The sequence below is a fragment of the Notolepis coatsorum genome (assembly GCF_963971535.1).
Source record: "Notolepis coatsorum genome assembly, chromosome: 5".
In the NCBI taxonomy this organism is placed as follows: domain Eukaryota; kingdom Metazoa; phylum Chordata; class Actinopteri; order Aulopiformes; family Paralepididae; genus Notolepis; species Notolepis coatsorum.
In genome coordinates this window covers 140,793,270-140,810,101 of record NC_140169.1, presented here as the reverse complement: position 1 = coordinate 140,810,101, position 16,832 = coordinate 140,793,270, and the positions used below count along the sequence as shown (strand labels likewise).

The window sequence follows — 16,832 nt, the reverse complement described above, 5'->3', positions numbered from 1 at the left end:
CTAAATAGCATATATTATTTTCCATCTACCGATCAAACTCCTCAAGACCGTATGTGAATAACACCACATGTATATGGTCGAAAATAGCACAGATTGGGCTTTTTAAGTGTTTTCAAGAAACGAAAACGGAAAACTAGTGTGTCATTTAGTCTCTCTGTGGTTCTGTGGGATTCAGTTGCCTCCCTCACACCAAGGATTGCAACCGGCAAACAGATGCACTGCAGCCGCGGACCTTCGGTACCGGGTATCTCGCAGCCAGAGACACACGTTGGAACGGGCTTTAACGGCCCTGACTGATGCTCTTCAAATAGCGTCTCCCTAATAGCCTCTCGAGCCGAGCTGGAAGCAACACTATCGAACGAGGTCGTTCTTCAGTCTGAATGACAGGTCAGTAAAGTAAGTGCTGTGTATAGTGCTGTTGGTGCCCGAGCCAATGTTATTTCAACGTTTGGTGAGACTTTCTGAGATTGGGAGTCGTGCCTGAAGTCTCTGTACTGTATACTGTTATTTAGCCCTATAGTATAGGCTATGGGGCCGTTATTGTTCCAAACTGTACACAGATCTGTAAAGCGGTACATAGATCTGTAAATCCATGCATAAATCTGTAAATCCGTACACAGATCTGTAAATCCATGGATAAATCTGTAAATCCGTACACATATCTGTAAATCCATGGATAAATCTGTAAATCCGTACACATATCTGTAAATCCATACTAGGGATGTACATAGCGGTTATTTTGATTGCCGGCTATTCGCCGTCATTAACCAGATGAAAACCAGATAGCAGTGTTTTTTAAGTGGTTTTCAAGTGGTCTCTCTCTCTCTCTCTCTCTCTCTCTCTCTCTCTCTCTCTCTCTCTCTCTCTCTCTCTCTTTTTTTTTTTCTCTTTCTCTCTCTCTTTCTCTCTCTCTCTCTCTCTCTCTCTCTCTCTCTCTCTCTCTCTCTCTCTCTCTCTCTCTCTCTCTCTCTCTCTCTCTTCTCTCTCTCTCTCTCTCTCTCTCTCTCTCTCTCTCTCTCTCTCTCTCTCTCTCTCTCTCTCTCTCTCTCTCTCTCTCTCTCTCGACACGACACGACACGACAATACACATCCGTCTAACATTACCAGACGACATCCGTACAACATAGCAACAATGCTTGCTTATGCTTAATGTTAGCTAATTACAAAATATTGTGAAAACGATGACGCAGTCACTCTCGCTTCCAAGACAGATGCCATGATGTGCACTGATATTGCCGTTGCATCTTCTGACGTGACAATGGAGCCAAGTAAACAGAGCGACGGGACTTATAATTGACCAAACTCATTTCATCACACGGCACACAAACGCCCACTGGTTTGGGGCCTACAGTGATGCTCGTCATCAATCATCCGTATTGCTCTTCACCACTACTCAGAGAAGGGCAATAAAAAGCATGCATACCATTTTGTTCATTTGTATGCGTTATTCCCAGGGTCTTATTCCCTGGGTCTTTCTTGGGGCAGTATTTTATGTCCTTTGATAATCCATGACCAACCTGTTCATTGTTCTGACTTGTCTTTTTTACATCTCACCAGTTTTCCACCGTGTTTGCATTCTTCACTCGGTTTACAGTAGACGTTACTTCACGTGCGCTCAATTAACGTTGCCCGTTGACAATTAAATAAACAGGCTTGCGCTGTTAGAACTACTGAAGTACTGAGGCTCACACTGTTAGAACTCAACCAGTACTGAGGCTCACACTGTTAGAACTCAACCAGTACTGAGGCTCACACTGTTAGAACTACTGAAGTACTGAGGCTCACACTGTTAGAACTACTGAAGTTAAGGGCAGGGTGCTCAGGAAAGAGAGGACTCCTTAAGGGCAGTGTGCTCAAGAAAGAGAGGACTCCTTAAGGGCAGTGTGCTCAGGAAAGAGAGGACTCCTTAAGCCTTAAGGGCAGTGTGCTCAGGAAAGAGAGGACTCCTTAAGGGCAGTGTGCTCAAGAAAGAGAGGACTCCTTAAGCCTTAAGGGCAGTGTGCTCAAGAAAGAGAGGACTCCTTAAGGGCAGTGTGCTCAAGAAAGAGAGGACTCCTTAAGCCTTAAGGGCAGTGTGCTCAAGAAAGAGAGGACTCCTTAAGGGCAGTGTGCTCAAGAAAGAGAGGACTCCTTAAGGACAGTGTGCTCAGGAAAGAGAGGACTCCTTAAGGGCAGTGTGCTCAAGAAAGAGAGGACTCCTTAAGCCTTAAGGGCAGTGTGCTCAAGAAAGAGAGGACTCCTTAAGGGCAGTGTGCTCAAGAAAGAGAGGACTCCTTAAGGGCAGTGTGCTCAAGAAAGAGAGGACTCCTTAAGGGCAGTGTGCTCAAGAAAGAGAGGACTCCTTAAGCCTTAAGGGCAGTGTGCTCAGGAAAGAGAGGACTCCTTAAGGGCAGTGTGCTCAAGAAAGAGAGGACTCCTTAAGCCTTAAGGGCAGTGTGCTCAAGAAAGAGAGGACTCCTTAAGGGCAGTGTGCTCAAGAAAGAGAGGACTCCTTAAGCCTTAAGAGCAGTGTGCTCAGGAAAGAGAGGACTCCTTAATGGCAGTGTGCTCAGGAAAGAGAGGACTCCTTAAGCCTTAAGGGCAGTGTGCTCAGGAAAGAGAGGACTCCTTAAGGGCAGTGTGCTCAGGAAAGAGAGGACTCCTTAAGCCTTAAGGGCAGTGTGCTCAGGAAAGAGAGGACTCCTTAAGGGCAGTGTGCTCAGGAAAGAGAGGACTCCTTGGGGGGCAGTGTGCTCAGGAAGAGAGGGGTGGACACAGGCATGCCTGGAATCCTAGACTGTCCTGCACTTTCCCTAACCCCCTCCCTCCCTCCCTCCCTCCCTCCCTCCCTCCCTCCCTCCCTCCCTCCTCCTCCCCTCCCCTCCCTCTGTAAATGAGAGGGGGATTGACTAGACAGAGCCGAGGGGTGGGTTAGGAACAGTAGAGGGTGTGTGTTGGGCCTTTCTCTTTACCCTTAAATCAACCCCCCGAATGTGTTTAGAGTCTAGACGTCAGGCAGAGGGGGTGAAGGTGTGGGGGGGGTCAGAGGTCAGCTGTGGGGTAATTGGTCTGGACTAGTTAGCAAGAGAAAGGGAGGGGAGCAGTTAGCCGAAAGAGAGTTTCTTTTCTTCTTCTATGAAATAATCCCATGTTTCAGAAGAGGCTGTGAGTATAATGCGAGGGAGAGACGGAGAGGGTGAATCCTGGGAGACCTATGGGAGTTAGGAATATTCTATTTGAGCAGGGGAGAGCCAGAGGAGGTGGAAGGAGGGTGAGTGGAAATGTACTGGGTTTGTAGAGGAGCGGGGGGTGGTGGTGGTGGTGGTGGCGGGGCCCAAATCCGACTGGGGCCCACGCATAAACGGACTTGTGTACATAAACATGTACACATATTACTGTTCCTGTTCAAATAGTCCAGCGATGACGTCGTAACAGCGTCCCATAGATCGTTTTAAAGAGCAGGACATTGAAATAGTTCTGCTAGTCATAATTTTCGGAAATATTCCTTGGTTAGGAGTGGGAGGGCGTCTATTTATGGAATGATTCGGCTCGAACAAGGTACATAATGTACGACTATATATATAAAAACCTGGGGGAATAGGATTTTCTTCCCCCAGAAATTACCGCGACGAATCGCCAACTTAGTGCAAGCTCTCCCGCGCCGTGGAACCCATAGAGTTGTTGTGTCTTGAATCCCAGATCCCAAGGGTGCACGTCATGGATATTCATAGGAGGACGCGTGACGTCACGTCACATGAAGAATTTATAGCCGAGGTCAGGGGATGACCGGTGCTAAACGGTTAGAGGGTAATTTGCCTCCTGTTCCAGATGTGAGACCCAGGGGAAGCCTATCCGCAGTTCCTCCCAGGACTGCAGTGCTCCGAACTAGCTTTCATCATCCTTCTGCACCCCCTGGACGCTTTAGAAACCAAATGGGGTTTCCATGCCGACACGTGGGGATTTCCTATGACTTTAGAACGTTGTACCGTAGTCTTTACAACTACTAATAAATCTGTCACCAGGAATAGTCTATAATGAAATTCTATTGTTGTGATTTGAGCTGACGATAGATCTTCTCCCGAGGCTTAAGAGAAAGCATGCTTCCTGCTACCTCTACAAAAGTGGGATATTGGCAGGATATGTAATAAAACATAAAAGTTTGGCTTTGTGCTGTGAAATGAAGTCAGACGTTGGGTATGCAAAAAATACTGTTGGTTGATTGATTGATTGATTGATTGATTGATTTATTGATTGATTGATTGAAAACGTTATTAACAGAATGGGTAAAATACAGTACGGCTCAATAAGGATAAGGATGAACTTTATTGATCCCCTTGGGGAAATTCGGTGACAATACACATACAGCCAAAGCCTCATTATACAAATATTCCACAATCATTACATTGACAGTAATAATGGCACACAAGCCACACAAGCATGCACATTTGTTGATAACATGCCGGACTATAGTAGGTAATTGAGACGGCGTATGTATATGTCCGCTGCAGCTCAGCACAAGTATTGAAACAGTGTTGAAACTTGGGCATGCAGTGTTGAGTGCATAGTAGTTAGTTAGGGCTGAGCCCGAACGTTCGAACCTTCGTTCGTTACGTTGGCATTCAAATTCTAAATCAACATTCGAATTTTTTTTAGTACAAAAAAAATAGATAAAATAATAATTATTCATTCTGGTTTTTCTTCACAGTTGCAGATAAAGATTAGGCTACACTAATATTATATTATTAAAAGAAACTGATGAGTTATATTCATTAAAGAAAGTTGATTTAATTGATTTAGTTGGCTGGGGCTTCTCCCTGGGCTGGGTCTGGGTCTGGAAAGTTGATTTAATAAAAAAAAAAAAAAAAACATTTTATCAGATTAATCACTTTATTCAAATTGAGGATTTAGTTTGACGATATTTATAAAAAAAAAGAATTATAATAATTATAAAAAAAAAGAAAATATAAATTCTTTTTGAATTAAAAACGAAGGTTTGAAGGTTCGTTCGAAAAACCCTGACGAAGTTCGAATCCCAAAAACAGGCTTCGGGGACAGCCTTAACACACTCAGTGCCAGCCATGTGGTGCGCCTTACCCCCCTTGAATGCCACCACCCACTTCAATGATAGAGCTCTCATATTTGCAAACGCATAAACTATGTCTTAAATTATGTCGGAGAGTCAGCATTGCCTTGGCTCGGGCTGATCGCTATACTAACTCGTTTGGCTGAGTTAGGGGGAGGGAAGCCGTGGGTGGGTCCTGGGCGTTGTGGACAGCGACCCCTACAGTTCGGTCGGGGCGCCTGCTCAGCAAGGGTAGGATCTGGAGAGAGGTAGTGCGACCTTCCACACGTTACACTCTCCCGGTGAGAATCTGCGCGGCCAGGCTGGCTGCCGGCTGGCTGCACATGCGTCGGAGGAAAGCATGTGACAGTCTCCGGCCTCTCGGACCAACAGTAGGGGAAATTGCGCAACAACCAGGAAGGGGGTTGGGAATTGGCATAACGACTAAACAGTGGGATGGGAGAAAAATCGGAAAAAGAAGGAGGGGGAAAAAATTATAATAATAATAATAATAATAATAATTATTATTATGGCTATGTGTCTAATCTGGCCGTCGCTTATCAATGACTTGTTTGCAGTCAACATTGTCGAAACGGATTGTTTTTTAATCGGTTCATTTCCGTTTGATACCATTTTGAATTCAATTCATCAAGACATTTATGACATACATGACATACAGATATACAGTACTGTTTCATCCTGACATTTATGACATACAAGATATGCGAGAAAGAGATCATAAAAAAATATATATACATTCGAGGGGGAAAAAACTGTACATTGGAGGGGACTTACAAGTTCTGTACGACAGGTCAGCAGGAAGGGTACGACTCTTTCAGCTGAGTAACAATGTTCATCAAACAGTGTTGAAACTTGGGCATGCAGTGTTGAGTGCATAGTAGTAGAGACATTGATTGATTGATTGAAAACTTTATTAACAGATTGCAGAATGGGTACAATACAGTACGGCTCAATACAAACAATTGTTAAGGGGATGCAGACCAGAGAAAGACTTTCGTCTTGTTTACATCAGGGTCCCTCATTTTCAGTTCATCAAGACATTTATGACATACAGTACATGACATACATATATACAGTACTGTTTCATCCTGACATTTATGACATACAAGATATACAAATATACAGTACTGTTTATGAGAAAGAGATCATAAAAAAAGAATATATATACATTCGAGGGGGAAGAAACTGTACATTGGAGGGGGTTGGGTGGGTGAGTGGGCGGGGTTTAGACATTTACCGGGCCAGTTTCGAATTGCGTAGGTGCTCTTTGAGAGTGTATAGATGGTATACTATGGTGTATAGATCACAAATCTTCAGGGCAACTGGTTTCCAAGTAGGAGTGTACCGATACCGGTATCAATCAGGCTGATACCAAGCGATAACAGGCTAGGCTGGAAAAGCTGGTCAGGAAGGCCAGTAACGTTGTAGGGGTGGAGCTAGCAATGGTGGTGGAGAGGAGGAGCCTTGCTAAGCTCCACCCCATCATGGACAACCCCTCCCACCCACTACACACAGACTTGGCTTATAGAAGGAGCACGTTTAGTGTTAGACTAAGACTCCCAAGATGCAACACTGAACGGCACAGGAAGTCCTTCATTCCGGCGACAGCCATCAGACTTTATAATGCATCACTGTGCCTCACTACATCACTGAGCACAGGGTTATTTTACACTTGCTGTACACACTGTATATCTCTGTATATTTTTGGCTGTATAATTTATATTTTAGAATGTTATAATGGAATGTATATCCCGGACCGTATTTTATTCTTTATTCTTTATTTGTATTCTTATTTGTGACTTTTGTTTCTGGCTACCTAAATGTTTACTGTTTACTGTGAGCGATCTGTAGTGCTGAATTTCCTTCGGGATAAATAAAGTATTTATATTCTATTCTATCATATTCTATTGGGTTTTCCCTAATACTACAATCCAATATCACAAGTCGTATGTAACGCATCACAGGAAGTGACCCCAAACTAATGGTCTCTCAAAGTCCATGCGGTCCAGTGAAATGGATTAGATCGGTACTCTGCGTCGGCCGTTGACGTTCTGGAATCAATGTGGCGTCGGTGCATTCCTCGTTCTGAGCGCCGTCGGCCCCTTATTGGCTATCGGCTTGTGGGCTTTGGCCACGGTGTTGGTAAGTAGCTACCGACCGTCACCCATAGGGAATCCATGATCAGCCCCAGACTAACGTGGAGAAGCCCAGACTGAGCCACCTGGCACCTGCTCAGGAACTCTCTCCATGCGGTCTTTATAGCGAAGAAGAAGAAGCAACCTGGAACAATTACATAAAGGGGGGGTCTGGAAATGTGTTTTTCTCCTTCCTGATTGGATCACAGCGGCAGGGAAACCCCCGCTGTGCCTTTGATGATGAATAATCGAGAGATGCTAAGAGTCCGGACCGGCCCGCGTCGCGCGGCGAGCCTCTCAGAGTCGAGGCGCTCGGCGCCGTAACAAGGGGTCAGAACCTGGGCTGGGTGAGGCCGGTCTTTTGTGGAACATTTTGGAAATCAACTCAAGGTGCACTCGTGTAGCCAAATAAATCCACGGCAGCCAAAGCACATTGCAGGCCTGGTTATGTACACAAGGCCAACATTCCATGGCTTACATGGGATTTCTCTTGGCTATTTGACGGGAAAAAAAGAAAAACGAAGATAATGTTCTGAGATGACGCCGCTGTCCTCCGCTTCCAGCCGCCGACTGCACAGATGGGTTTTTAAATGAGAAAACATCCACTGTGGAGTCCGGAGAAGAGCCGCCATGTGGTGTCGCTTAGCTCTCATAAATTAATGTAATAATGCGGGATGAGCCGCTAGGTTTTCCACCGTGACGCGAGGCGCTGGCACGCAGGACGGGGGATCTCCGACACTCTGCCCTGCTGGAGGAAAACAACTTGAAACACACAATTACACAAATGTCCTCATCGGCAATTACGTCCTCTGGTGTTTTTTTTTTTTTTTTGCGAAATGAGCTCTTAATCGGCTCCACGTTGGGAGTAATACGCCGCGCTGACTCTACTCTCTGGGGGGAGTGTATTCACTGGAGGGAGGTGACACGAAGCGTGCTGTGGAAAACATTGTAAACATCTGCTCTTTCCAACGAGAAAGACGGACCAGGTGCATCCAGATGAAACCAATTGAAACACACCAAGGACAGATGTAGATGAATGAAGGAGAAGAGATCCTTGTCCCTACAAATCCCTCCATGCCCTTGCCCCCCCCCCAAGCTGGCCTCCTCCACCCCCCCCCCCCCCCCCCCCTCACGTCTGTCACATCCTTCAAGACGGCCCTGAAAACCCACCTGTGTTGTTGTGACTCCCACCTCGCCCCAACTCATCGAGCCTAATCAGACGCGATTGGGAGCAGCTGGGCGCATGCGGGGACGCACGTGGGGACGCACGCGGGGTGCCCTTCCGTCAATTCCTTTAAGTCGGCATAAAGAGCCCGACAGCCCCGTCGTTCAGTGCTTGTTCGAACTGATCACTTGCTGATACCCCCCGCGCTCGGTTAACACCGTTCTCGCTACCTGCGTGCACTCGTCGCTTTTCCTCTGGCGTCTCGGGACGCGTGGGGACGGACATTGAACTTGGATATTCCACCACCCTCTGTTACTGGACTGGTTAGTAACACGCAAATAAAAACAACAGCTCGACACATTTACATTTGACATCACATTACAGTAGCTTTACACGTTAGACACCTGCATCCACACACACATTATAGGTTATTCGATATTACACATCTCATTAACATTTCCTCCGCTGGCATCCATACACTCCCCCCCCCCCCCCCCCCCCCCCACACTTAGGCCCCGTTAGGATTGCCTCGTCAATTCCCCTGTTTTCCCTGTTGTATATATTATATCTATTAAATCTGGTTTATTTATCATCTGTTTCCTGAGTGTGTCTGTCTTCCGGGGGACTGCCACACTTGACCACTTGGTTCGACCGTAACAACCTGCTCACGAAGGCCTATGGACTCTAGTCGTCTCCTTGTCCTTCAGTGTTACTATTATTCATGTGTCTTTTTGTTGCTCTGTAAAGCGTCCTTGGGGTTCCTGAAAGGCCCTGTATGAATCCAGGGTATCTGCGGGGGATTCAAAAGTCTTAAATTCATCATTCTTCATTTAAGGCCTTAAAAGGTATTAAAAGGTCATTTTCACAGGTATTACATCTTTGGAGGGAGATGAAATAATATCAAATATATGAAATGTGTTTGCATTCAAGTCGTTGGTGCGTCTGGCAAGAACTTGTGTGGAACATGCAAGAATGTAAATTGTCAGTTCAGTGTCGCTATGTTTTTTCTTTTACAATTTTGCTCTACGTGCTATTAACAAGGTCTTAAAAGGTCTTGGTTTTAACTTGTTGAAACCTGAAATCCAAGCTATTATTATTATTGTGTACAGCGTCTTTGTTTTGTGTATTGTCTTCTAAGACGTTCTAAGTGTCCTGACGTGTGTGTTCTCAGGTGGATCTCATGAGGAACATCAGCTCCATACCTCTGCCGTTCCTCTACACGCGGCACGTCCACTTCCTCAACTTCACCAGGTCAGCAGCCGCCGCTCGGCAACACCATCACAACGCTGCTGTCACGTCCCTCTCCTTTTACCGCTACACTGTAAAAAAGAAAACTGTAAAATTAAATAATGTAAATGTCTGGCAGCAACGGTTGCCAAATACTTACTGTCAAATTACAGTAAAATCAAATACATTTACAGATTACAACCTTTATTTAATGGTTATTATTTTGATAAAAGGTAATTTACTGTATTTTATGGCATTTGCACTTAAAGTAGAAAAACTAAAGTAATCTGTAAAATAATACAGTGAATTCCCCCGTGAAAAAACTTTTTTTTTACAGTGTAGGCAGAGGAGCCAAGAAACAAAGAGTTCCACTCCCACTATACTGCCCTGCAGAAGCTAACCGCAGGAACTACAATTCTTTTCAAAATTGAGTTACGAGTCTGAACTTGAACTTATCAATATCTGTTTTTTCTTGTGACAAAGAGTTCAATCTTGCTCTGTTTTAGAGAACGAGGGGTATAAAGAATTGCAGTAACTACAAAACCACTGGATAGTCAAAGAACTTTAAAGTAATTTTTCACTGTTTCACTGTTTGCGTAGTTAGTCACTGCGGTTAGCTTCTGCAGGACAGTGTGGTGGGAGTGGAATTATTTGTTTCTTGGCTCGGCTAGTGGCAGCATCGGCACAAAGTAGTGCAAGAAGAAGCGATAAAAACAGTATAAAGATTAAAAGAATTAGCAGCATAGCAATGACAAAGAAGAATAGCATCAATTTACAATTCAAGTGCAAATCGGTAGCCGAGACGGCGATAAAATAGCACTGGCGTTTCACCAATGCCAGGCCTGTTGCTGGCTGTTAGTGTTATTTCTTCATGAGCCTGACTGCCTGGGGGGGTAAACACTGTTCTGGAGTCTGCTGGTCCGGGCCTTGAGGCTGTGGTACCGTTTGCCGGGTGCGGCAACAGCTGAAACAGTTTGTGGTTGGGGTGGCTGGGGTCCTTAACCCTTTCACTACCACAATACAGAAGTTTAACCCTTTCACTGCCACACGTCAAAGGGTTAATAAACCTGCATGCTTCACTAACACACCGTCCGTTGTGTATATCCTGGATGGAGGGGAGCTCACATCCACTGATGTTCTGGGCTGTTCCTCACATCCACTGATGTTCTGGGCTGTCCCGCACATACCCGGCAAGCTGGGGTGTGATTTGGGTACTCCAAAACTATGTAGAAGACAAAACCTTGAATTCTGATTCCAAATCTTATAGAGAGACGAGCGTGAACTCGTCTTCCTCTGCTGTGTATGTGCTCTAGGTTTATGTTTATGTTTATGTTTATGTTTATGTTTATTAGGATCCCCATTAGTCATCATCAACGTGTTGACTATTCTTCCTGGGGTCCTCACAGATATACACATACAAATATGAAACATTCAGTGTAAATCAGTCATATGTCGCATACATAATCAATAGAAAATTAAACAAAAGGTCATAGGTGAATCCATTTCACCATACCTTTAAAAAAAAACACACAAAGTAAACAGAAGAAGTTTGGATAACATGGCTGCAGCTACACTGCATGCATGACATATATTGATTTCCTTCCGGATTATGGCTCCTTTAAGTTTCTTTTTGAAACTTGTCCTTGTTTTCCGTCCGTATGATATGTAATGGGATCCTATTCCAATATGTTATGGCTCTATACAGTTTTCTTTAGAGCGTTGGTTCTAGGCAGAGGTAGAGGATAGAGCAGCTCACTCTTCCTCCTCTGCTGTGTCTGTGCTCCAGGTTCAGGGTAGAGCAGCTCACTCCTCCTCCTCTGCTGTGTCTGTGCTCCAGGTTCAGGGTAGAGCAGCTCACCCTCCCTCCTCTGCTGTGTCTGTGCTCTAGGTAGAGGATAGAGCAGCTTGAATTGTCCCCGAGTCGATCCGACCACCCTGGACCACTTTCCCCGAAATGGGACTGAAAAACAACGTTTTTGACTTTTTCGTAAAAAAAAACAGTTTTTTATGAAAAAAAAATATAAAAAAAAAAATATTAAAAAACGTTTCAGAGTTTTTGAAATTTTTCGGGAGCTCCATGTTTTGGGGGTATTCGTCGGAAAAATCGGATCCGGGATGAGGCTCCCGTCAGTCGGGCACGAACTGCGGGTTTTCAGCCTCTCCTCCTCTGCTGTGTCTGTGCTCCAGGTTCAGGGTAGAGCAGCTCACTCTCCTCCTCTGCTGTGTCTGTGCTCCAGGTTCAGGGTAGAGCAGCTCACTCTTCCTCCTCTGCTGTGTCTGTGCTCCAGGTTCAGGGTAGAGCAGCTCACTCCTCCTCCTCTGCTGTGTCTGTGCTCCAGGTTCAGGGTAGAGCAGCTCACTCTCCTCCTCTGCTGTGTCTGTGCTCCAGGTTCAGGGTAGAGCAGCTCACTCCTCCTCTGCTGTGTCTGTGCTCCAGGTTCAGGGTAGAGCAGCTCACTCCTCCTCCTCTGCTGTGTGTCTGTGCTCCAGGTTCAGGGTAGAGCAGCTCACTCCTCCTCCTCTGCTGTGTCTGTGCTCCAGGTTCAGGGTAGAGCAGCTCACTTCTCCTCCTCTGCTGTGTCTGTGCTCCAGGTTCAGGGTAGAGCAGCTCACTCCTCCTCCTCTGCTGTGTCTGTGCTCCAGGTTCAGGGTAGAGCAGCTCACTCTTCCTCCTCTGCTGTGTCTGTGCTCCAGGTTCAGGGTAGAGCAGCTCACTTCTCCTCCTCTGCTGTGTCTGTGCTCCAGGTTCAGGGTAGAGCAGCTCACTCTTCCTCCTCTGCTGTGTCTGTGCTCCAGGTTCAGGGTAGAGCAGCTCACTCCTCCTCCTCTGCTGTGTCTGTGCTCCAGGTTCAGGGTAGAGCAGCTCACTCCTCCTCCTCTGCTGTGTCTGTGCTCCAGGTTCAGGGTAGAGCAGCTCACTCCTCCTCTGCTGTGTCTGTGCTCCAGGTTCAGGGTAGAGCAGCTCACTCTCCCTCCTCTGCTGTGTCTGTGCTCCAGGTTCAGGGTAGAGCAGCTCACTCCTCCTCTGCTGTGTCTGTGCTCCAGGTTCAGGGTAGAGCAGCTCACTCCTCCTCCTCTGCTGTGTCTGTGCTCCAGGTTCAGGGTAGAGCAGCTCACTCTCCTCCTCTGCTGTGTCTGTGCTCCAGGTTCAGGGTAGAGCAGCTCACTCCTCCTCTGCTGTGTCTGTGCTCCAGGTTCAGGGTAGAGCAGCTCACTCCTCCTCCTCTGCTGTGTCTGTGCTCCAGGTTCAGGATAGAGCAGCCCGTCTACATCAACATCATCCGGGACCCCATCAACCGCTTCCTCTCCAACTACTTCTTCCGCCGCTTCGGGGACTGGAGGGGCGAGCAGAACCACCTCATCCGCACCCCGGGCATGAAGGACGACGAGCGGTACCTGGTGAGAGCGCTGTTATTACAACACCACACTATTAACCCTCTAAATTTACAATTACAATTTAGTAGGGCTGACCCCTATTAGTCGATTAGTCGACTAATCGGTCGAAAGGAGCCGTAGTCGACGAGCCAACCTCTTAGTCGAATACAAAAAAAAAATCAAAGAAAATTATAAATTATTATTATTATTTTCTTTTTTTCATTCTTTCCAAAAGAAAAGAGGCCTAGAAGCGTGGCTAACTCTAATGGCATGCATACCAGAGGCTAACTGCCTGCGAAAACAGGCACAGAGGCACTGAAAGAGGATTTCACCCGTCTAATGAACACACTAGACTAGACAAATATCAAGATGTATCCATCAGTGGACCAATTGCATGCTTTTGCAGAGGACAAGAAGCCTTCAGTAGACTCCTTCAGACATTAAGCACCCCCCCACAGCCCAAATGGAATGATAAAAATAAATAAAAAATTAAACAATTGTTTTTTTTATATTATACTTTTTTTGTTTTTGTCGACCAATAGTCGACTAACGGCACATTTTGGCCAATCATAGTCGACCATCCAAATCCTTAGTCGGGGACAGCCCTACAATTTAGTCATTTAGTGAGTGACTTACAGATTGTGAACAAAAAGTCAGCAGGAGGCGACCATGCAAGGTGCCGACCTGCTCACCAGGAGCAATTAGGGGTTAAGTGTCTTGCTCAAGGACACTTCGACACGCTGCCCAGGAGGAGTGGGAATCGAACCGGGAACCTCTGGATTACCAGACGACTGCTCTACCTCCTGAGCCACTGTCGCCCCATATGCATTATATAAAAAAAATTATGCAAATATATATATATTATATATAAATATTGAATTATTTAAATTATTTAAATATGTCATTATTTCAGGTGTGAGTTTATTTTGTATTTAAATGTTTTTATTCTATTACTTTCGACGCTGATCTTTTGTTTGTCCTGCTTCAAGCTGTTTATTTTGTGTGTGCCTCTGAGCTCTCCGCCAGATGTTTACAAGCACCACAGCTGGGCAAATTAGTGTATTATAAAGATGATACGCTTTTCACAGAGAAGATTCAATCCCCGTGATTGAAGATCAATTCTGGTTTCTGTCTCCCTCGGGGTAAATAAGGGGGAATGATATGTATTGACCGATACATAATGATGAGGAATGGCTTCTCGCAAGCATCAACCACATACCACCTTTATGTGAAGCGATAATGTCCCACATATTGGCTACGGAAAGCGATTAGGGTCAAGAGCTGCTTTATGTCTTTGATTCCATCTCGCTTCCAAGGCCCAGGGGCCCGTTGCTCTACGTGCATTAGCTAAATCAATTGTATGGATGTTGATGGCTTGACGTACTAATGTATTGGTGTATTTATCAGAGCAGCACGCCGAATTCACGACTGCGTTACTGGCCAATAGCAGCGGTTTACATCTGTATCTGCATTGAGCGAAACCCAGTTGGTTTCATAACTAGCTTCCTGTTGTACCAGCTGTGTGTACGTTCAAACCTAGCCTTGTTATGAAGTATATTCTTACTAAGTTGTGATTTACTCATTAGTAAAAAATAACAGCAGTTGCACCACGGAGATAAGTTACTTACAACGTAACTCTATGTAACAACTAAATAGTTACACATGTCCTAGGGTAGGTGATAAGTTACAACATAACTCTAAGTCTGCGGTTGGGTGGCGCAGCGGACATTGTGCTCGTCACCAATGCAAGAGACACAGGGTTCGACTCCGGCTGTCGGCGTTGCCTCCGGCTTGGGCCAGTCGTCATACTAACTCAATTGGCAAAGTTAGCGGGTGGAAGTCGATGGGTGGTAATCTGGACGTTGTGGACAGCGACTCCTACAGGTCGGTTGGGGACGCCTGCACAGCAGAGACAGGAAATGGCGGGGGTAGTGTGAGCCTCCCACACGTTACACCTCGCCAATGAGAGTCTGCGCTGGCAGGTGAAAAGATGTGACAGGCTGCCTCCTCGTGTACCGGAGGGGACACGTGATGCAAGGCTTCTATCCTCCCTACAACCGGCCAGTGGGGGGCATATGCGAGCAACGTTCAAGACAGGGGAGGGGAGAATTGGCACAGCGGGTAATTGGGATGGGAGAAAAAATTTGAAAAAGTGGATAAAACAAAAACACAACTCTAAGTAACAACTAAATAGTTACACATGTCCTAGGGTGGGTGATACGTTACAATATAACTCTAAGTAACAACTAAATAGTTACACATGTCCTAGGGTAGTTCAAATAATAATTAAATTCATTCATTCATTCATTCATTCATTCAACTAATTCGATTGATCAATCACTCAGCCAATGGAGGACCTATCTCAAACCCGCCCTCTTTTCTTGATCCTCCAATCACAGCTGTTGCTTTCCTCTTTCAAACTTGTGGGCAGGGTTTGAGACAGGTACATTATCTACAACACAGTATGTGGCTAGTACAGCACATTTTCTAGATGTGGTGATGTCATCCCTTTTAGAATCTTCAGTATTCCGCTCCGAACGCAGATGCAACACCGCCGTTTCTCCACCGCCGAGGTTTATTGAAGCCACGGGCGCGTTCTCTTTGAAGACCGAGCGCACCGGTGCACTTGACGTCGCTGGGGGCGGCGGATCGCTGCCTGGAACCTCGCGGGGCCGATTCTAAACCCAGTATTTAGACGTGATTACGATTATTATAGACCTGACTTAGTTAAACCACATTAAAAAAGGTTACAGACCCTCCGAGTCATCTCTCATCCCAGACATGTTAACCCCCGCAGTAGCGAACGCGCGCTGTGCAACGTCTCATTCTGTAGCGACGCACCTCGTTTCACAGCACCCCCCCCACCCCCCCCCCCCCCCCCCCTCCCCTCCCGTTTCATTCAACATCAAAGCTGTCATTTATTTGATTTGTGAGAGTTATATAGACTGTAGGCACCACTTAGCCGGCTCGGGATCCGAATGGAAGGCATGCCGCTTAGATGGGGTGTAAATCTATGTGCAGACAGCTGAGGTGGGATAAGAATTCCCCTTTAAATACTTCTTCAGTCTCAACACACACACACACACACACACACACACACACACACACACACACACACACACACACACAAAGACATTAAAAGACACACCTCAGGGCGTAAAAACACACCGACACACACGTGCGCTTTCACTTTCCTCCACTTCCACCGACGCGTGCTCCTCCTAGACACCTCGGCGCACAACACTGAGGACGGGCTCCGGCCGGGGGTGGGGGGGGGGGGGGGGGGGGGGGTGGGTTGGGTTGGGTTGGGACCCGTGTGCGTTTGTGGATGTCATTCTCTGTGCTGAAGTACGACTGGCTGTAATTAAATTCTGCACCGCAGTCCCAGGAGTTCTGGACCATGTGAGTTGAGTTATTAAAGTATGCAGAGAGAAGGGGCCCCCTCGCTACATACAGTTAGAGGGGAGGGCCGCGCCCCGCTGAGGCCCCTAGTCGGCTTACCTGTGCGTGTGTGTGTGTGTGTGTGTGCGTGCATGCGTGTGCTTACTTGTGTGTTCATACGTGTGTGTGTGTGTGCGCATGAACACCTGTGTGTTTGTGTGTGTGTCTGTGCATGCATGTCTATATGCACACAGTGTGTGTGTGTGTGTGTGTGTGTGTGTGTGTGTGTGTGTGTGTGTGTGTGTGTGTGTGTGTGTGTGTGTGTGTGTGTGTGTGTGTGTATTCCTCTTGTCTACTATGTCATCCCGTGTCTAGACCATAGAGAGCTGACTGGTTACTGTATATCAGGTAGAACAGTTTGAAGCCTTCTGCTGTGCATTACCCTCTCTGACGCTGTCTTACCCTCACGGAGGCTGCCTTACCCTCT

The 16,832-nt window shown here is 46.3% G+C and overlaps 1 protein-coding gene across 1 annotated transcript in view; it reads left to right on the top strand.

Annotated features, from left to right (window-relative positions):
- Positions 1 to 3,193: 3,193 nt before the first annotated feature.
- LOC311228389 (uronyl 2-sulfotransferase-like) overlaps positions 3,194 to 16,832 on the top strand; it is a gene marked incomplete at both ends in the record, with an annotated part of 45,287 nt that continues 31,648 nt past the window's right edge. The window contains 3 exons of the mRNA XM_084314296.1: positions 3,194 to 3,250; positions 9,534 to 9,613; positions 12,835 to 12,988. Coding sequence (XP_084170422.1) covers positions 3,194 to 3,250; positions 9,534 to 9,613; positions 12,835 to 12,988 — 291 coding nt within the window. The remainder of the gene's footprint in view (positions 3,251 to 9,533; positions 9,614 to 12,834; positions 12,989 to 16,832) is intronic.